The 17,705-nt window shown below is 45.7% G+C and overlaps 1 protein-coding gene across 1 annotated transcript in view; it reads left to right on the forward strand.

Annotated features, from left to right (window-relative positions):
- MYO7B (myosin VIIB) overlaps positions 1 to 17,705 on the forward strand; it is a 191,006-nt gene that overhangs the window by 161,186 nt on the left and 12,115 nt on the right. Inside the window, exons 18-28 of the mRNA XM_006902807.1 lie at positions 842 to 926; positions 3,411 to 3,629; positions 4,994 to 5,164; positions 5,674 to 5,883; positions 5,994 to 6,161; positions 9,531 to 9,658; positions 11,951 to 12,077; positions 12,983 to 13,102; positions 13,735 to 13,908; positions 14,705 to 14,932; positions 15,991 to 16,158. Coding sequence (XP_006902869.1) covers positions 842 to 926; positions 3,411 to 3,629; positions 4,994 to 5,164; positions 5,674 to 5,883; positions 5,994 to 6,161; positions 9,531 to 9,658; positions 11,951 to 12,077; positions 12,983 to 13,102; positions 13,735 to 13,908; positions 14,705 to 14,932; positions 15,991 to 16,158 — 1,798 coding nt within the window. The remainder of the gene's footprint in view (positions 1 to 841; positions 927 to 3,410; positions 3,630 to 4,993; positions 5,165 to 5,673; positions 5,884 to 5,993; positions 6,162 to 9,530; positions 9,659 to 11,950; positions 12,078 to 12,982; positions 13,103 to 13,734; positions 13,909 to 14,704; positions 14,933 to 15,990; positions 16,159 to 17,705) is intronic.

Below are 17,705 nucleotides of genomic sequence, written 5' to 3' on the forward strand. Positions count from 1 at the left end.
AATGACTCAGTATATTCCTTCCATCTTCTTTTGATACCTCCTGGATCATTTAACATTCTGCCTAAAGCATCCTTGATTATAGCAACTCGAGGTTTGAATCAGCTACTAACCTAAAAATTGGTGACTTAAACCTAATTTTCAGAGAAAATATGTGGCACTCTGCTGCCATAAAGATTTACAGCCTTGGAAACTCTTAGGGAAGTTCTGTTCTCTACTTTCAAGTCACCTATGAGTAGAAATTTACTGGGTAGTAGTGAGTTAATTTGGAGCCATTAGTCTTTTTGTATATTAAGGCTTTAGGAAAATCCTTTCCCTTCTCCCTTCTACTTCTGCATTGTTATTGTTATGTGTTGTGAAGTAGAGTACAACTCATAGTGACCCTATGAACAACAAATCAGAACCCTGTCCTGTCTTGTGCCATCTTCATCATCTCTGACTTACTTGAGCTCATTGCTGCAGTCACTGTGTCAATCTGTCTCATTATGGATTTTCCTCTTTTTCACTGACCCCTCCAGCTTTCCATGCATGATATTCCATTCCAAGGAATAGTCCCTCTTAATGGCAAAAGAGGGGAAGACCCTCTATGAAGTGGATTGATTCAGTGACTGGGGTAATTGGGATGGGTGTGTCAGAGGCAGTGCGATTGGCACAGGATAGAGAGCAGGGTTTAGGGCTGTTGTACATAGGGTCGCTATGAGTCACAAGCGACTAGAAGGCACATAACAACAATAACAACAACCTGCCCAAAGTATGTTTACTCTCTTAGTCTAGGGTTCAGATTGTCTTTATTCAAAGACTTCAAAATGTCCGAGGCTATTCCATGTCTTGCATTCCCTTCCAGGAAGGAGTTCCTGAGACAGAAGCAAGCTGCCACAACCCTCCAGGCTAACTGGAAAGGCTTCAGCACTCGGAGGAATTTCAAGCTGGTGAGAAAACAATATAAATGCGAGTGGGCGGGGGGGGGGGGAGGATGTTTCATACTTCTCAATGAAATTGGAAGTGTTTATTTATTTAAATGTGAACCACAAATGGGAAGCTTCAATTATTAATTTCATACAGAGTAAAATAACTAGAACTTGGCTAGTCTTTTTTCTTTTTTTGTATAAGAAACAGCTTTTCATGTTAAAACTAATGCCTAGATGGTTGTTGTTGTTGTTGTTATGTGCCATCAAGTTGCTTGTTACTCCTTTGTACAACAGCTCTGAACCCTGTTCTATCCTGAACCAACCTTATTATCTCTGACACACCTACCCGCATTACCCTAGTCACTGATTCAATCCATCTCATCAAGGGTCTTCCTCTCTTGCACTGTCCCTCCACTCTCCCAAGCATGGTATCCCTCTCCAAAGGATTGGTCCCTCCTTGAAACATGCCCAAAATATGACAGACAGAGATTCAAAATCCATGCCTCCATGGAGCAGCCTTCTTTCACCCTCTCCAGGACAAACCTGTTTGTTCTCCTAGCAGTCCACGGTATATTCAATAACGTTCTCTAGCACCACTGCTCAAAGGCATCAACTCTTCTTTTATCATCCCTAGTCATTTTCCAGCTTTCTGATGCATAGCAATTAATTGCGAAGGCCATGGCCTGGATCAGGTGCACCATAGTCTCCAAACTGACATCATTGCTCTTCAGTACTTTGGAGATGTCCCTGACAGCAGACTTTCCTGATGCAATTCATCTTTTGATTTCTTGACTGCTGGTACCAAGATCATTGATTGTGAAGCCAAACAAACTGAAGCTGTTAACAATTCCAATCTCTTCTCCATTTATCATGATGCTGCCAATAGGCCCACAGGCAAGAATTTTTGTTTTCTTTATTTATGTTCAGCTTTAATCCATATTGAAGGCTGCAGTTCTTGCCCTTCTGGAGCAAGTACCTCTTCAGTTTCATCAAGTAAGGTTGTGTCATCTGCATAAGACAGGTTGTTGGTAAGTCTTCCTCCAATCCTTATGCCACATTCTGCCTCATGGAGCCCAGTCTCCCAGATGGCCTGTTCTGTATATAGATTGAAAACATATGGAGATAAGACACATCCCTGACACACTCACTTCCTGATTTTGAACCATGTACTGTTTTTTTGCTCTGTTCTGACGACTGTATAGGTTTCGCATAAGCACAATCAAGTATTCTGGGATTTCCATTCTTCTCAGAATTAGCCATAGTCTGTGATTTACACAGTCAAATGCTTTTGGATAGTCAATGAAACACAGACAGACATTTCTCTGGTACTTTTTGCTTTCAGTCAAGATCCATCTAACATTAGATATAATACCCCTAGTTCCATGGCCTCTTCTAAACCCAGCCTGCACATCTGGCATTTCTCTGTTGATAGGCTGTTCCAGTCATTTCTTAATAATTTTCAGTAGAATCTTGCTTGTATGTGATATTAATAAATTGTTCGATAATTCCCACACTCTGTTGGGTCACCGTTCTTTGGAATGGGAACAAATTTGGATCTCTTCCAGTCAGTGGCCAGGTAGTTGACCTCCAGATTTCTTGGCACAACTTGGTGAGCACATCCAGGGCAGTGTCTGTTTGTTGAAATATGTCAATTGGTATGTCGTCAATTTTGGGGGCCTTGTTTTTTGCCAGTTCCTTCAGAACAGCTTGAACATCTTCCTTCATCACCAGGGCTCTTGCTCATACATTGTTTCATTAAATTCTTCTGTGCTAGCCAATTCCTTTTTATACTATGTGTACTCCTTCCTTCTTTCCATGCTTCCTGGATCAGAATTATTTAAGGAATATTCTCAAACTATATTTGCCACTCTTAATCTCAATTCCAGAAATTCTAGCATATGCTGAAGGGGAGCCTCCTTTGACCAAGATGGTAGTTGAATTCTGATCTGATGACTTGAGCCCATCTGCTAAAATCTGATGCCATATTTCCACTGGACATCACAGGGAGTCAGTGTCTGACTGATGTGGCCCAGGGGAGGTTTGCAACACAGAAGTTGGTGTTAATTCACTTATCAGTACCTTTTTTTTTCATTACTACTGAGGATTAGCTCAATGGAGCTGGGCCTAGACCTCCACACAGGTGTGCTCCTAACTAGTGTGAAAAGTGAGGTCTCTGAAATTCAATCACCAGTGTAAAATTACAAGCAAATTCTCTGTTAGCAGCTACTAGGAACCACTTCAATTTTTATTCTATTTAACATATTCTTATTTAGCATTTATTGGTGTGCCTAGCTCTACGTCCCAGTAATAACTCCCAAACTATGGCCATGCTTGAAGTGTGTAAATAAAACTTTAGTTCCAGCCTTTTGCAGGTAATTATGAAGTTAGACTAAAAGATCTCTACAGGACTGCTGTGTGCACTCTTCCCTCTCAGAAGGGTCCATGCACTTCTCTGTGCTCCACACGAGCCTTCCTCCCTTCTGCCAATCCTGTCTCTCCTTGCAGATCCTCCTTGGATTCGAGCGCCTACAGGCAATTGCACGGAGCCGGATACTGGTAAGGCAGTACCAGGCCACTCAGGAGAGGATAGTCCATCTGCAGGCCCGATGCAGGGGCTATCTGATGCGCCAGGCAGTCAAGGACAGGAGAAGAGCAGTAGTGGTCATCCAGGCGTATGCAAGGGGCATGGCTGCTCGTCGGAGTTTCCAGCAGTGCAAAGGCAATGTAGGTGGTCCCTAAACTTTTGGGTAGATGAGGGGAGGTAGAGCTGGAGCCACAATGAGGGAACAGGCAGGGAGTTTTCAGAGGCAGTTAATTACTTGTGTGCCTTTAGGAGTACTCCTAGGCCACCAGAGCTCCTAGAGGAAAAACTGGGAACCTCCTTATCGGTTGAAATTTAGATGCCACAAGAGGCTCGCCTTTCCCCCTCTCCATGTCTAAAGTTGTTATTGGGCGATTTTCAAGACATCCAGCCCCTCCCACTCCAACACTACCTCCACCTCAGCTCAAAGGCTGTATAGCATGGGAGGCATGTCTTCCCCTGCCCCCCCCCGCCCCACCTCACACCCCCAGCAGGGACTTTTTTAGAGGACAAGAGAAGAACAGTCCTATATCTGTAGCCTGAATGTCATGCTTGCCAGTCCCATTCCACTAACCCAAGCTTGGAAGTGGTTTCTCATAAAAGGAAGTTTGTCCTCCTGGCACAGGAAACAAGGCCATGTGAGCGATGGAAGGGATGGTTGCATGGAAGAAGACGATTATTGTAATGTGGCCTGTCTTCCATACTTCCTTCCAAGGAGGGCTGTCTGCAATGTGACTTTCTAATAAATCTATTTTTACTATTAAAAAAAAAGGTTCTTGGAATGTGACAGGAAGATTTGAGGGTAGAGAAACACCAAGCATAGCCGTGGGGTGCCTGGAAGAGCAGAGCAGAGACTATTACCATGAAATGTATTTTTACATTTTGAAGTTTCACCCTTACAAGAACTGACTCTTCCAGTGGACTAGCTAGACATAGCTTCATTTTTTCTGACACAATGCATTGGGGACTTATGGAGATGAAAGCATTGCAGTACTGATTACCTTTCTACTTAGGTGAACAAACCAAGTAAGAGAGCAGATTGTCAGATACATCAAGTCAGCAGCATGTTTCTGCACCCCAGTGATCCCAAGATGTTTATAAACTAGCCTTACCTATGCAGTAGCACTGGCTTGAGAAATCTCCCACTAAGTCCACTGTGTTCTGTGAAAGGACCAGATGAGCAGAGCAGTGACTGTGCAGATGGATGCTAGCTTAGGGGTACATGGTGGACTGAGGAACAGCTACAAAAACCAAGTAAAATGGGAGTGGCTCACAGGCCCCCGTTTGGGGCCCTGATTTTCCATTGGTAATGCAAAGTCCCAACTGGTTGATCCCTTGTCACTTCTAGCTATTAAAATTTATCATTTTAGAGTAAAATCTGTTTCTCTTCACTAATGGTGACAGGATGGAGTGTATTTTGCTTTTGTGAGGTGTAGACGGAGATGCCCTCACATCTACCTCAAAGCACAGCAGACTGTGGTAACCTTCCCTTTATGGATGCATGCAGGGACTTCTGGTCATCCCAGCTGCACAGCAGAAGGACCCAAGACCCCTCCTTGCCAAAAAACGAAAGTCTATCTATGACACCATCACAGACACAGAAATGGTGGAGAAAGTGTTTGGCTTCCTCCCTTCAATGATTGGGGGACAAGAAGGCCAGGCCCCATTGGGCTTTGAGGTAAGGCACACCTTTGCCATTCTTTGGCTCAGTTTCAGTTGAAGGCTGAAGGACCCCTTATAGGCCCTGACCTTTCTGTGGGACAGCAGAATAGATGGGTAAATTGAGTGCCACAGGCCCCAGTGGTGCAGAGAGGTGAAGAAACTGAGATGCTGTTGCAGTCCCAGCTACAACTGCAATTCTTCCTAGTGCCTTTACTACATGGACACTATTGGTCTTGCAGTGATGTAGCACCCCTTCTCTCTCAGAGCACTGGCTTGCTAGGGCCCCTCTTACCACACCCTGATCTGAACTGTCCTGCTGCCCTCAGTGCATATTTTTGGTTCTGAGGAACCATAGGAGGTGGCAAGGTGTGGGGGCCAACATGGGGAGGTCTCAGACATGGGGAGAGGGATAGCGTTCTCAGCTCCCTACAAATAGCTAGGCAGATGCATGCCACACTGGTCACTAGCTGATTATTTTCTGGAGGACTTGCTGGTGCTCATCCCTGCCTTCAACTTGGTCCCTAGGATCTGGAAACAAGGACTGAGCTGTTACCTGAGATAGACCTGGATACAGTCCCCTTGGCAGAGGAGCCAGACCAGGAGTTAGACAACCTCACTGAGTATACCTTTCCCAAGTTTGCCGCAACCTACTTTCAGAAATCTGCCAGCTATACTCATATCCAGCAACATCTTCAACATCCGCTGCTCTACCATGAAGATGATATGGACTGTTTGGTACCCAGAGCCAGAGTCTGGGCTGTGGTTGGGAGGGAACATGGGAGAATCTGGGGTATTGGGTGGGCAGTACTGCAGCTGTGGCTCCAAGGGACCCTCTGTTTTCCCAGGTCGCACTTGCTGTGTGGAACATCATTCTGAGGTTCATGGGGGATCTTCCGGAGCCAGTGGTTCTTTCTGGGACCAGTTGGCATGGCAATTCAGTGACATGGCAAGTTCAGGACAAGCTGTGCATCCAGGACAAGACCCAGTCTCCACAGCATGGCAGCTCTGCAAAGGTGTGGTACAAGGTTGGCAGGCAGTACAGCACTCAGCCTGAGGCCTGGGAGAGGAGATACAAACCCAACCCTTAAGCTAGGATCACCCGGGGCTGCTCAGTCTTGAATCAAACCTTGAACTTCTCAGGACTGCACTCGGGACTTTTGTCATATAGTTATCAATGAAGAGGATTCCCTGTCTTTAAATATTAGATCTAACTTGCACAAGATTAAAGCACATAAAATAATAACATCAATACAGAAGATGCTGGCCATTTGTGTATCTCTTCATTTAAATTCCAGGCAAGTTTATTTTATAGCTACATAAACTAAGGCTCAGAAAGGTGAAGTAGTGGGTCCCTAATTTATAGTAAATATACTTGATGATTATAATTTAATTCATTTTACATTCAAAGGCCAAGCTGTCCTATCTCTCATTGCAGGGTTAATTCATGCTCATTTTCATTTTGGTCCAAAATCCTTTCCAAGGCCCTAGTTAGATAGTATTAATGAAACTACTTGAGAGAAGCTTAACATAGCATGAAATCACTCAAGAACCACCTACAGTCAGGAACCCACCTCCACCCACACTCTATGTAACTGGTAAGGGCTCTCTTTGGACATCAGTGGAAACCTGTGAGCAGACTAGCCGCACCAAAGTCTATAAGATCCTGTTGCCTGGGATCACATGGTCACTTGGGAGCGGGGCATTAGATGGAAGTTTTGCAAGCCCACACTTTGATTCCCTTGTCATTGAAAGTGTAGACTCTATAAAACATATTAGTCTCCTATGGCTGTGTAATTACCCTAAAACTTGGAAGCTTAAAACAGCAAATATTCATCACCTGACATCACCACCTGAGAGTTAGCAGTCAGGAGTGACTGTGTGGTTCTGGCTCAGCATCTCTTCTGAGGCTGCAGTCAGGATGCATCTGGGGGTTAAAGTCACTTAAAGCTTGAGAGGCTGAAGAACACGCCCCCAAGACAGCACTCCCACAAGCCTGTTGGCAAGACATCTCCATCCCTCACCTCAAGGAGCTTTCCACAAGGCTCCCAGGAGGCTATAGGTTATGACAGAAAACTTACTTCAGAGCAAACAGGGCAAGAAGCAGAATCAAGAGGAGCCTATTATCTTGTATTGTGTCCTACCCCTTCACTCAGTCATACTCTGTGGATCACACAAACTCAAAGTAGATACAGTGTGGGAGAAGACCCACAGAATGTGAGGGCCAACAGATGGGACTTTGTGGGAGGCTGTCATACAAAGGACTTCTAGGAAGACAGCCTGGAGGTGTCCTTCCTGCACATGCTCCTGAGTGTTCCCTCTGCCCCCTCACTGGCACCTCAGGAAGTCAACAGCCATCAGATGCCACCTTCAATCCCTGTGCCACCATTAGCTAGCCATGGTGTTCTACTCAGTGCCCTTAAAGGACAAAGCAGGACTACTCCACAGGGTCTCCTAAACTGTGATCAGGGGAGTTACATTGCTAATTTGTCCCTGACAGTGCAAGTCCACCAGCCACTCTGAGTTAAATAGATGGACAATTTCTTCCTTTGTGGTTTACAGTCTCAGAAAACCCACAGAAGGGTCAGTTCAACAGCAACAAAGTTTTAAAAGAATTTTACAGAATCAGATAGCTAGGTATTTTCTCCTGTGGAGTCTCTGTGTGAGTTCAAACCTTGGACCTTTCCATTTACAGCTGAACACTTAGCCACCTAGTCTTCAGGGCACCACTAAGTCACCAATAATTTACTCAGATATGAGATGCAACCCCTCACTTCCAGCCTAAAGGTGGTGTCCCCTATTCCTGTAAGATGCCCAGTAGAGATGGCTTATGCCCTAGCTAAGGACTCTCAGGTCCTTAAGCATCTTTGCTCTGTATAAGCTTTCAGTTTTACAACAAACTATTCCTGTTTCTAGATCTCTTCCAGGAAACTAACAGATCACAGGGGCCGGGGCAAATGCTACCTGCCAAATAAGAAAAGAGCAGCCTTGAAACCTAGATTATTCTGATCCCTGACTTTCAGGGACAGATAGCATCCAAGCTCATTCATCAAGCCAAGATCAGCCATGCCTCTGGCTGTGCATGAGGTTGTTGTTGTCATTGTGTACCATAGAGTCAGAACTGAACCACAGCTAACCCTCCAGTGGGTTTTCACAGGCAGTTAATCACATGGGAGGAGATTGCCCATCTTCTATGGAGCAGCTGGTGGCCTTTAACAGCGTGCCTTCAGGATTGCAGAGCAGCTTCTTGCCACTAGGCCACCAGAGCCCCCCTGTGCGTGGGGAGGACGGCGAAAACTCAGAAACACCGCTGACCCAGCACTGCCTAAGGGTTTTACAATCTTGGAACTGAGAAGACAGGGCTCAGTTCTCCAGGGGCTAAGCCTATGCCTGACCAATATTGCCCTACCTCAAGACACCCCATTACCCCCCTTATCTCACCTGGAAGTGAGGGTAATAACCAATACATGTGAGTGCTGTGAGATCTGGGAGAGATAGAACCTGAAACAGGGCTTTGCAAATTTATCAGAAGGAGCTTGGGGAGATGGAACTGCTCCAGTAGAGGGGACTGTGCTGAAACAGTGTCATGGATGGGATGGGGTACAGGGTATAGGAGGAGTGGGGAAACAGTCAACAGGATGCTAGAGCTGAAATCATAGAGGCCAGGGACATCTAAGATGGGGCTAAAGGCAGCTGGGTGCCTGTCACTCCTAAGTCACCCCTCTTATCCTGAGTCATTTCCACCTAAGGGCTCTAAGCCATGCATGACGGCCTAGGGAGAAGGCCACTTTAGGCCTATGAAGCCATAGAACAGCCAGGTACTGTTGCATCAATAACATAGCTGCAAGATACCTAGAGTGGGATTAGTAGCAACAAGAAAGTTGTCCCTGTAAGAGGTTTGCACAACATGAATACTCCCACCTGTGACAGATTCATGCCAACATTTGAAGAAGGAGCAGGCAAGAGCAAGAAGCAAAAGGTAGAAGGACAAGAGGATCTGAAGCCTACAGTGGTGGGGGGAGGACCAGAACAAGTAACTGATCTGAGGCTGTCCTGTGAGCATTCGAATTATTAGGCTACCTTGCAGAGCAGAAAGAGCAACCACCTACTATCTCCCAGCAAAGGTACCACTCACCTTCCCTCAACAATTGTCTCCTCCCACAGAGGTCCAGTCACTGGGACAGAGGAATGAAGGCACTCTCCTCCAGGAGGCTGAAACAGTTCCCTGGGACCACCCACCAGGTGAGCCCAAGTCTAAGAGATTAGAGTTCCAGTCTCCTCTCTGCAACTGGGCTTGTACTGGTGGGGCTCCAGTCTAATTGCTACCTGTGGAATCCTCACAAATGGAGTCACATGTGTCCTGAATGCTGTCTTTGGGTCTCAAGGTGACCAGCCAGCTGAGAGTAGAAGAGAAAGTATTTGAATCTGATGGCTCCGTCTCAGACCAACCCATGTCAAATCTGGAGAAGGTACACTTCATTGTGGCCCATGCCATCCTACGGCCCAGCCTCAGGTTTGTCCCATGCCTACCCCTCTATTCAGAATAGTGGATCCCCTCAGTGGTTTTTGTCACAACCTTGCTTCTGTTCCCCAAGAGGTCCCCAAGCCTCTCTGCTTCCTGTGTCCTGAGAAGCATAGCAAATAATACATCTACCAAAGGTTTTGAACTTGCTCTACATTAAGAAAGTCCATGAGCAAAGCCCAGTTTTATGAACATACTCATCATAGATTCATGATTCATTTTATAGTAGACTTCAGTACAAATCTGAATAATGTAAATGTGCAAATTCCTTTATAAAATATATCAGGACGTCTGGTAGCTTATTGGTAATAGACTGGTTGCACTGCAATCCCAAAGGCACATTGTTCAAATTCTGTGGGAGAAGGATGGGCAATCTCTCCTGTGCAATTTACTGCCTCTGAAAACCTGCTGATGGGTCAGCTATGAGTAGGTTCTGACTTGATGGTAGATAACAACAATAGGAAAGAGAGAGAGAATGGTGGATGAATGGGATGGATGGATGTTGTTTACATATATATATATATATATATATATATATATTCGTACATTTTTATTTAAAAATTTTATGCAAATTTTAAGAAGCTTGTTGTTAAGTACCATCAAGTCATAACTGACCCATAGCTGACCCTCCCGCTGGTTTTCAGAAGCCATACATCATAAACCACATGAAATGAGATGAGATGGCCCATCTTTCTCTCACGGAGCAGCTGGTGGGTTCAAACCATATATTTTTTTGTAGGCAGCACAATTTCTTACCACTAAGCCACCAGAACTCCCTAAGAAGCATGGAAAGTACTAATGGTGTAGTCTTTAGAGAAATGACTGCTAACCTAAATGTGGTACCTCTCTGGCAGTTTGAATCCAACAGTTTTGCAGGAGAAAGATGGGCACCACTTTCATCTCTTGATTACTCCTTGGCCTAGCTGAGATACTTAGCATTTGAGATCCATTACATTGTTTCAAGAAACTGTGATCTTGTTCACTCTCTTCCTTCTAATTAGTTATCATAGTGTCTTGAAACAATCTAAATGCTAAGTATCTCACCTAGGCCAAGGAGTTTGGATTTAGTTCTAAGGACAGTGCGGAGAAGTTTTAATCAAGAGATTACTGTGATCATACTTGAGTTCCAGAAAGATCTCCATAACAACAACATGGAGGGTTGGAGCCTAGAGGCAGGAGATCAGGAAAGGGTTATCCCAGAGGTCAGAGGTCAGACAGACCTGATAAGAAAGTAGTAGTGAGAGGAGGTGACAGGAGATCAGGAGGAAGGTGGTAGGGTGTGAGGGTTGAATGGTTTTGGGAGACAGGAGAGAAGTCTAGGATGAAAGTGGTATAGAAGTGAGAGTGCACTGAAGATTACTTCATCAGCTCACAAAAGCCACTTTATACACATCTTTCTCCAATTGTTATGAGTGGCAATATGATGTAGCTTGAAATGGGTCTTAGTGGCAATATTTACACTATGGAATTCTTCAAATACAAAAAGGCAAGACTTTTCTCTCCTGAAGAGTTGGCTGTTGGATATCGTCCAGCACATTCTTTACCAGGGCACAGACATTGGCTTCTGGCTTAAAGGGCTTGTGGAACATCAAAACAGGACACTGTAATAAGAAGTTTGAGTTAATAAGAAGGAGGATCTCATGAACCTATAGTGGTGGAAGCTGGTCAGTAGTGAAGAGCCAAGGGCCCTTCCATAAAGTCTCATCTTTTTCTAATCCTGCAAAGGAAGATGAGTGGCCCTGCATAGGTTAGGAAGAAAGCAAAAGTTTTAAATAATTATGAGAAGACCAGGTCCTGCTGCTGAGAGAAAGTTATTGCTGGAGAGTCCTGGAGGCCTCCTCCATCTGTATCTGTGACTAGACAGCCAAGGCAAAGAAGGCTGAATGATCAGGACATTGAGGGTCAAATAAGTAAGGAAATGAGGATGAGAGTAAAAACCTAAGAGGATGAAATTATGAGAAAGATACATGAAGGGATGGGACTAAGTGAGCTAGGAAATGAGGGCTGAAGGGATGGAGGTCCTTAGGCTCTGGGAAAACAACAGAGATAACTTGGTCCTGGGCAATGACTAGCATTGGGTGAGACTATAGACAATAAATACTGATAGATTGATCAGCAGTGAGGTGAGGAAGCTGGAAAGATCAGTGCTGAAGGCTACTCATGGACATGACCTCACCTAGATGCAAAAGGGGGGGTTGTCCAGGCTCCTCAGACTCCACTCAGGTTCCCTCTCCCTCTTTGTCCAGCCCCTAGTCTGACCTCTTGGTGGTCTTTGTATTTCAGAGATGAGGTGTACTGCCAGATCTGCAAGCAGCTCTCGGAGAACTCCCAAACAAGCAGCCTGGCTCGTGGCTGGATCCTGCTTAGCCTCTGCGTGGGCTGCTTCCCACCCTCGGAGAGATTCATGAAGGTTGGAGGGCCCAGGCAAGGGAGGGATTACTCCAAAAAGTGAAATCCTTGGCCAGTTCTTCTGGATCTTAGGTTAATATAAGCAGCAGTGTCTGTACTTCCCTAGGCCTCACTTACCCCATATGTTAAAGAAGGTGCTGGGCTTAGCTCCTTCCAGCCCCAACTCTGTCCACAGGGCCATATCTCTGGAGCTTTTTTGAGGCAGTGAATGAAATGTTTAAGGAAATGACAAAGGAATCTTGGGAGTGGCATCAATCCAAGGGTCAGCTGCTGACCCCCTTTTAGTCTTCAGAGTGGAAAATGGCACAGTCATGTTGGAGGAGGCATGCCCAAGTCTTAGTCCCAGGCTCTGCTACCGTAAGACACCTTTCTGTTCCAATGCTAAAGTAATATGTACAAAATGGAAATCCTCTAAAAAGAGAATGGAAGTACCCCTCCACTGAGCAATAATTCTCGTTGGCATCTTCTCTGGGCTTCTGTGGTGTTCCCGTACCATAGTTGTGATTGTTCAGAAGATATACAGAACTTTCTCATCTTTCCCCTGGGAGGCAGCAGGAAGCAGCTTTAAATGGCATCTATTACACAGTCGTTCCAGAAGGTGCTGTACTTAACTTGTTGATGGACATTCATGAGGTTTCAAATTAACATAATGACTTATATAAATATGCTATGTACATATATATGGATGTATAAATTGAAATATTTTCATTTTTGGATCAAAGGACATAAACATTTCTAGACTATGGTACATATGACCAAATTTCTCCCCAATTTGGATACTGATTCATATTCCTTAAGTGTGTGAATGCCCATTTCAATGCACTTGGAAAAATACTGAATTACGTTTTTTAAAAGAATTAGTCTCTGTTCTAAGTGTCTTTCTTTCTTTCCCCCCTTCATCACTAGTATTTGCTGAATTTCATTGGTCAAGGGCCAGCAGGCTATGGACCTTTCTGTGCTGAACGTCTTAGGCGCACCTGTGTCAATGGAGTACGCACAGAGCCCCCCACCTGGCTGGAGCTGCAGGTAGATGCCAACAGGATTAGGTGACAAGTAGTGTGAGCACCTTCTCCTAGAATGGTCCTCTTTCTTGCCATAATCCTTTAACCTTTTATTACCATCCACTCAAACTCTTCAACTTTATTTGCTTGGTTCATAATTTCTGCAATTGCAGATGAACTAGAAACAGCTGTGTATGAGGAACAGGTTCTCATTGATGCAAATATGTTCCAGATCACTAGACTTAGAAATTTGAGAGAGCTTGTCTGACCGTGTGTAATACTAAAAGCTCACCAAAGCTCAAGACTCAGGTCTGAAATTGGGCCAGATGGTGGACATGCAGGAAGGGCATTGTTCCTGAACATGTGGGAAGAGCATTGTTCCTGAACCTATAGTATTCCCAACAGACAACAGATGTCTTTGGAGTCTCCCTATTAACTTTGACTAAGTCCTGTACTAACAGTGGGACTACAGAAGGTCCCAGGCCTCAGGAAACATGAGAGAGGCAAGAAGGAGCAGTGGGCTTAGGAGAGGCATATAGCCAGGATGGAGATGGTGGGCTGGTCTTCAATCTGGGATTCATGAAACCACAAGGTAATCCTTAAAAGCTGTCTGAGTCCAAAGGGCAGAGGGTCCTGAATCCCCCATCTGTTGCCTAGGCTGTTAAGTCAAAGAAACATATCCCAGTCCACGTCATCCTGGTGACAGGAGAGAGCCTAACAGTGATGGTTGACTCAGCTTCCACAGCACAGGAAGTCTGTATGCACATAAGCCACAGGAAGGGCCTCGACGACCACCTGGGATTCTCTCTCCATGCTGCTGTATACAACAAGGTATTTTCCTCAAGTTTTGTTATCATCCTTTCATCATCATGCAAAGGACCTATGTCAAACCCAAGCTCAAGCCCTCACCTCTGGTCCACCTGGCCCCCACACACATGTGTACACAAACATACACAAATGTATACATACTCACATATATACATACATACATACATACACATACACACCTAGAAATACCTTTATAACCAGAAGCTTTCCCTCCTCATCCAAAATACATATACAAAACCCCAGCAGCTGTACCTTAGCCCCCAAACAGCGTCACATCCACACCTTGGCACTTTCCTGTCACACCAGTGCAGCCCAGAGTCAACACCAACTACAGACTGTAACCAAACCCCAGACACAGTCCCCCTGCACTGATACTGGGTCCCTGTACATCTTACATAATCCAATGGGAAGTGTCTTACTAATATGGTCCACCTAAATCCTGCATGGCCACACCTTAGATTATCACACCTACTCTGTGGATACCTCATAACCACAGACACAGACACAACAACTAACCAAGTGTCACTGCCATGTTATATTAACCACATTTAACCTGATTTTCTTTGGTCAGGCCCATTTCAGGAAACCCATTGGGAACCTAGATGCAGTTCCTCTGCTCAATTGAAGCAGCCAGCAGCCATCTTGGCCCTGCACCTGGCTGAGCTCTCAGATCCCTACTCTTTGGGGACAGTCTGCAACAAGCACAGCTTTCTTACATACATACATGTGCAAAGACTGGGCATCCTCTCAGCTGTGGGCTCTTAGCAGCCACTGATTCACTGTCTGGTTCTGGCCTCAGTTCTGGTCACTAGGTAGCAAGCATGACCATGTGATGGACGCCATTGGCCAGTGTGAACAACTAACTCGGGAGCGGGGTGAGAGTGAGCGCAAGTCACCCTGGCGCATCTACTTCCGGAAGGAGTTCTTCACCCCCTGGCATGACTCCAGGAAAGATGCTGTCAGCACCGTGCTCATCTATCACCAAATTGTCCATGGAGTATGGTCGGGTGAATACAGCTTTGAGAGGGTGAGAAGATGAAGGGAGAATTCGATTCCAGGGCAGGGAGGCAGCACAAAAGTGGGATAACTTGGGCTGTGGCTACTGGAAAGCACTCTGAGCAGAGGGTCCACAGGCCTCAGAAGGAAACAGAAAGCAGAATGCAAAGGAGCAGAAAGCAAAGCTGAGTGTTGCCAATAGGAGCACCATGGACAATAAGGCAGAAAGTGAGACAGGTCCTGGGCTTTCTGCTGGAGGTGCATCATCCTTTCTAGGCCTGACCTTCATCATCTCTCCCTTAGACCAAAGTCTGCCAGCCAAGCCTTTGAGATTCATTAATTCAGTAGAAGGTAGGGAAGTTTCCTCTATTAGAACAAGGATGCCACACAGGATCTCTATTTATGAGGCAGCGATGCTTGATAGTCAAGAACATGGCAGGGATCCCTAGTGACCAGTTCAGATCCCACCTACGTCTTTTTTGGGTGGTGTGAGTCCACTATCTGAGCCTTGGACTTTTGTATAGAAAGTTCCAAGAGTGATAGTACTTATTTTGTAAAGTTTTTTTGAAACTTGAGACTGCCTGTGCTCACAAAGACCTGGAATCAGTTCAGGAGGAGCAACTCTCTCTCAGATTAAGCCAGGAAAGGCCACTCTGGTACTGGTGGCTGGACCACTAGGGAGCAGCAACAACAGATTAGGCCCTGCATACAGGAAGCTTCGAAGACAGGTGGTCCAAGGGCAGGCTTCTAGTGACTCTCCTAGACAGCAGGATTATTTACCAGGCTGTACACACAGTCTCATCTAAGTCCCAACAGACTCTTCCTGATCCGTGAAGACCAAGTCCATGTCTGTATCTGCCCCACCGATAGGAGTAACATCAACATTCCCTCCTCCCAACCTCCTCCATGGCTCCCTGAGAGGTGGTGGAGAGGCACAGGGAGGGTCTCCCTCTCTTTAGTTTGCTCCTCACTGGGCCATCATGGTGCATGGAGGTTTTATTCAGGACAGGGCAAGTCCTTCCTAACCAACCAATTCTCCTCTGAGGAGGCCCTTCACCCCTCACTGGCCATGCTCACCATCCTGTGCAGGAGGAAGAGCTGGTGGAGTTCCTGGCCCAGCACTGCTACGTGCAGTTCAGCACTCTGGCGAGAAGAGAGGCAATCCAGGAACTGCTGCCCAGATGCATCCCTGCCAAGCTGTACAGGACCAAGCCACCTGAGAGGTGGGCCAGCCTTGTAGCTGCTGCCCACGCCAAGGTCAGTCCCCTCACAGCCCAGATGCCCCTGGAGGGCGTGGAGTGTTCCCAGGGCATTTATCTTGCAGTTTGAGCACACCTATCCTGTGGCCTATGGAAGTGCACCCTGAAGCATGGGCAAGGTAAGGTGATGGAGCTCTTCTGTCTCCACGCCTGACCCTCCCCATGGAACCTCCCAGCCCCAGTTAGTAGTAACACTTGGCAATTCAGGACAGACAGCCCAGTCTCCTCAGAGGTAAGCAGTTCAGCCCAACTCTTCACTACAGTCCACTCTACCTTCTTTCCTCTTTTCAAGTGAATCTGGGGTGTGGGGAAGGCAGCACATCCCTGTGTCCATTCCTCCTATGAGGATATCCATAGGTGCTGACCACTAATTGTTCTGTGGCCTCCACATTGAAGCTGTTCCCTGAGAGGCTTCCTCTTCTTGACCTCCAGCAACCTCCCTGCAGCCCCTGCAAGGCTGTGCATGCTCTGTGCTTCTGTTGAGAGTAGAAAAGCTGTCCTCCTCTAACACAATTGAGTCTGCTCCCCATGTGATGGAACCCAGGGCAGAGCACCTGAGAGACTCCCGCTTTCCTCCTCCATGGCCATTCCCAGGAAACCTTCTCAGAGCTCTCTCATAAGAGGAGCTTCCAGCTCTGCTCTCAAAGTTTCATCCCAAGAAGAGGCATCCATCCAATACACACTATTTCTCAACCTGGTCTGCATCCTTTCATGGCTCAATGTTAGAGTCTTTTTTTTTTCCTCAGGAACCTGCAGAGTATAGCTTTTTCAGGTGCCTAGGCCCAACCAATGCAGCTACTGCAGGACAGCTGTGCATGTGGAGCCATCAAAAATAAAAGCTTAGAGGTTAATGATCCACGATTGGCCCGAAACACTCTGGACCAAGGCCAAAGCAAAGAATTAAAAGGAAATACCTGCTCGCAAAGGAATGACAGCCTAATGTCAGGAACATAAATGCCAGGGGAGTGACACAGACAGTAGGTGCCACTAGAACTTAGAGAAGAACGAAGTGACAACCATTGTCAACCATGACAATCTCCATTTTACTACTCTAGTCAGAAGATGGCCACAGTGGCCCTTTCAACCCAATGACCATGCTTTTTCTCCTATGACTTAGGAAACATGACCAGTTCTGTGCTACTGCCAGTGAATCATAATGCACATCACTTACTAGTTGTTTTGCCCCAAAACATTTCCCAAACACGTTGGACCACAGAACCTCCTTTCCACAGGTTTTTAGTAGCATCTTTCAGTAATACTTTTTGACAGGAAGGGTTCAGGACCGCAAAGACCTGTTGGCCATTTCTGGTGTTTTTTAGCTGGAGTAGATACAAGTAGGAGAGAGACAAAGAAATTTTCAGACACCAAGATAAATATTTGAGATTAGAGGAATGCATGAACCCAAATAAACATGAGTAATTTTAGAAAGGGGTTTTGGTGAGCATAAAAAATAGGAAATGTCCATACCCTATCACTTTTTTCCCAAATTGAGGATAGTTTCACTGACTTTTTATTAAACATTTAAAATATGAACATTACCAAATA

The sequence above is a fragment of the Elephantulus edwardii genome, unplaced genomic scaffold, assembly GCF_000299155.1.
Source record: "Elephantulus edwardii isolate Elephantulus edwardi_28Jun2011 unplaced genomic scaffold, EleEdw1.0 scaffold00453, whole genome shotgun sequence".
Classification (NCBI taxonomy): Eukaryota; Metazoa; Chordata; class Mammalia; order Macroscelidea; family Macroscelididae; genus Elephantulus; species Elephantulus edwardii.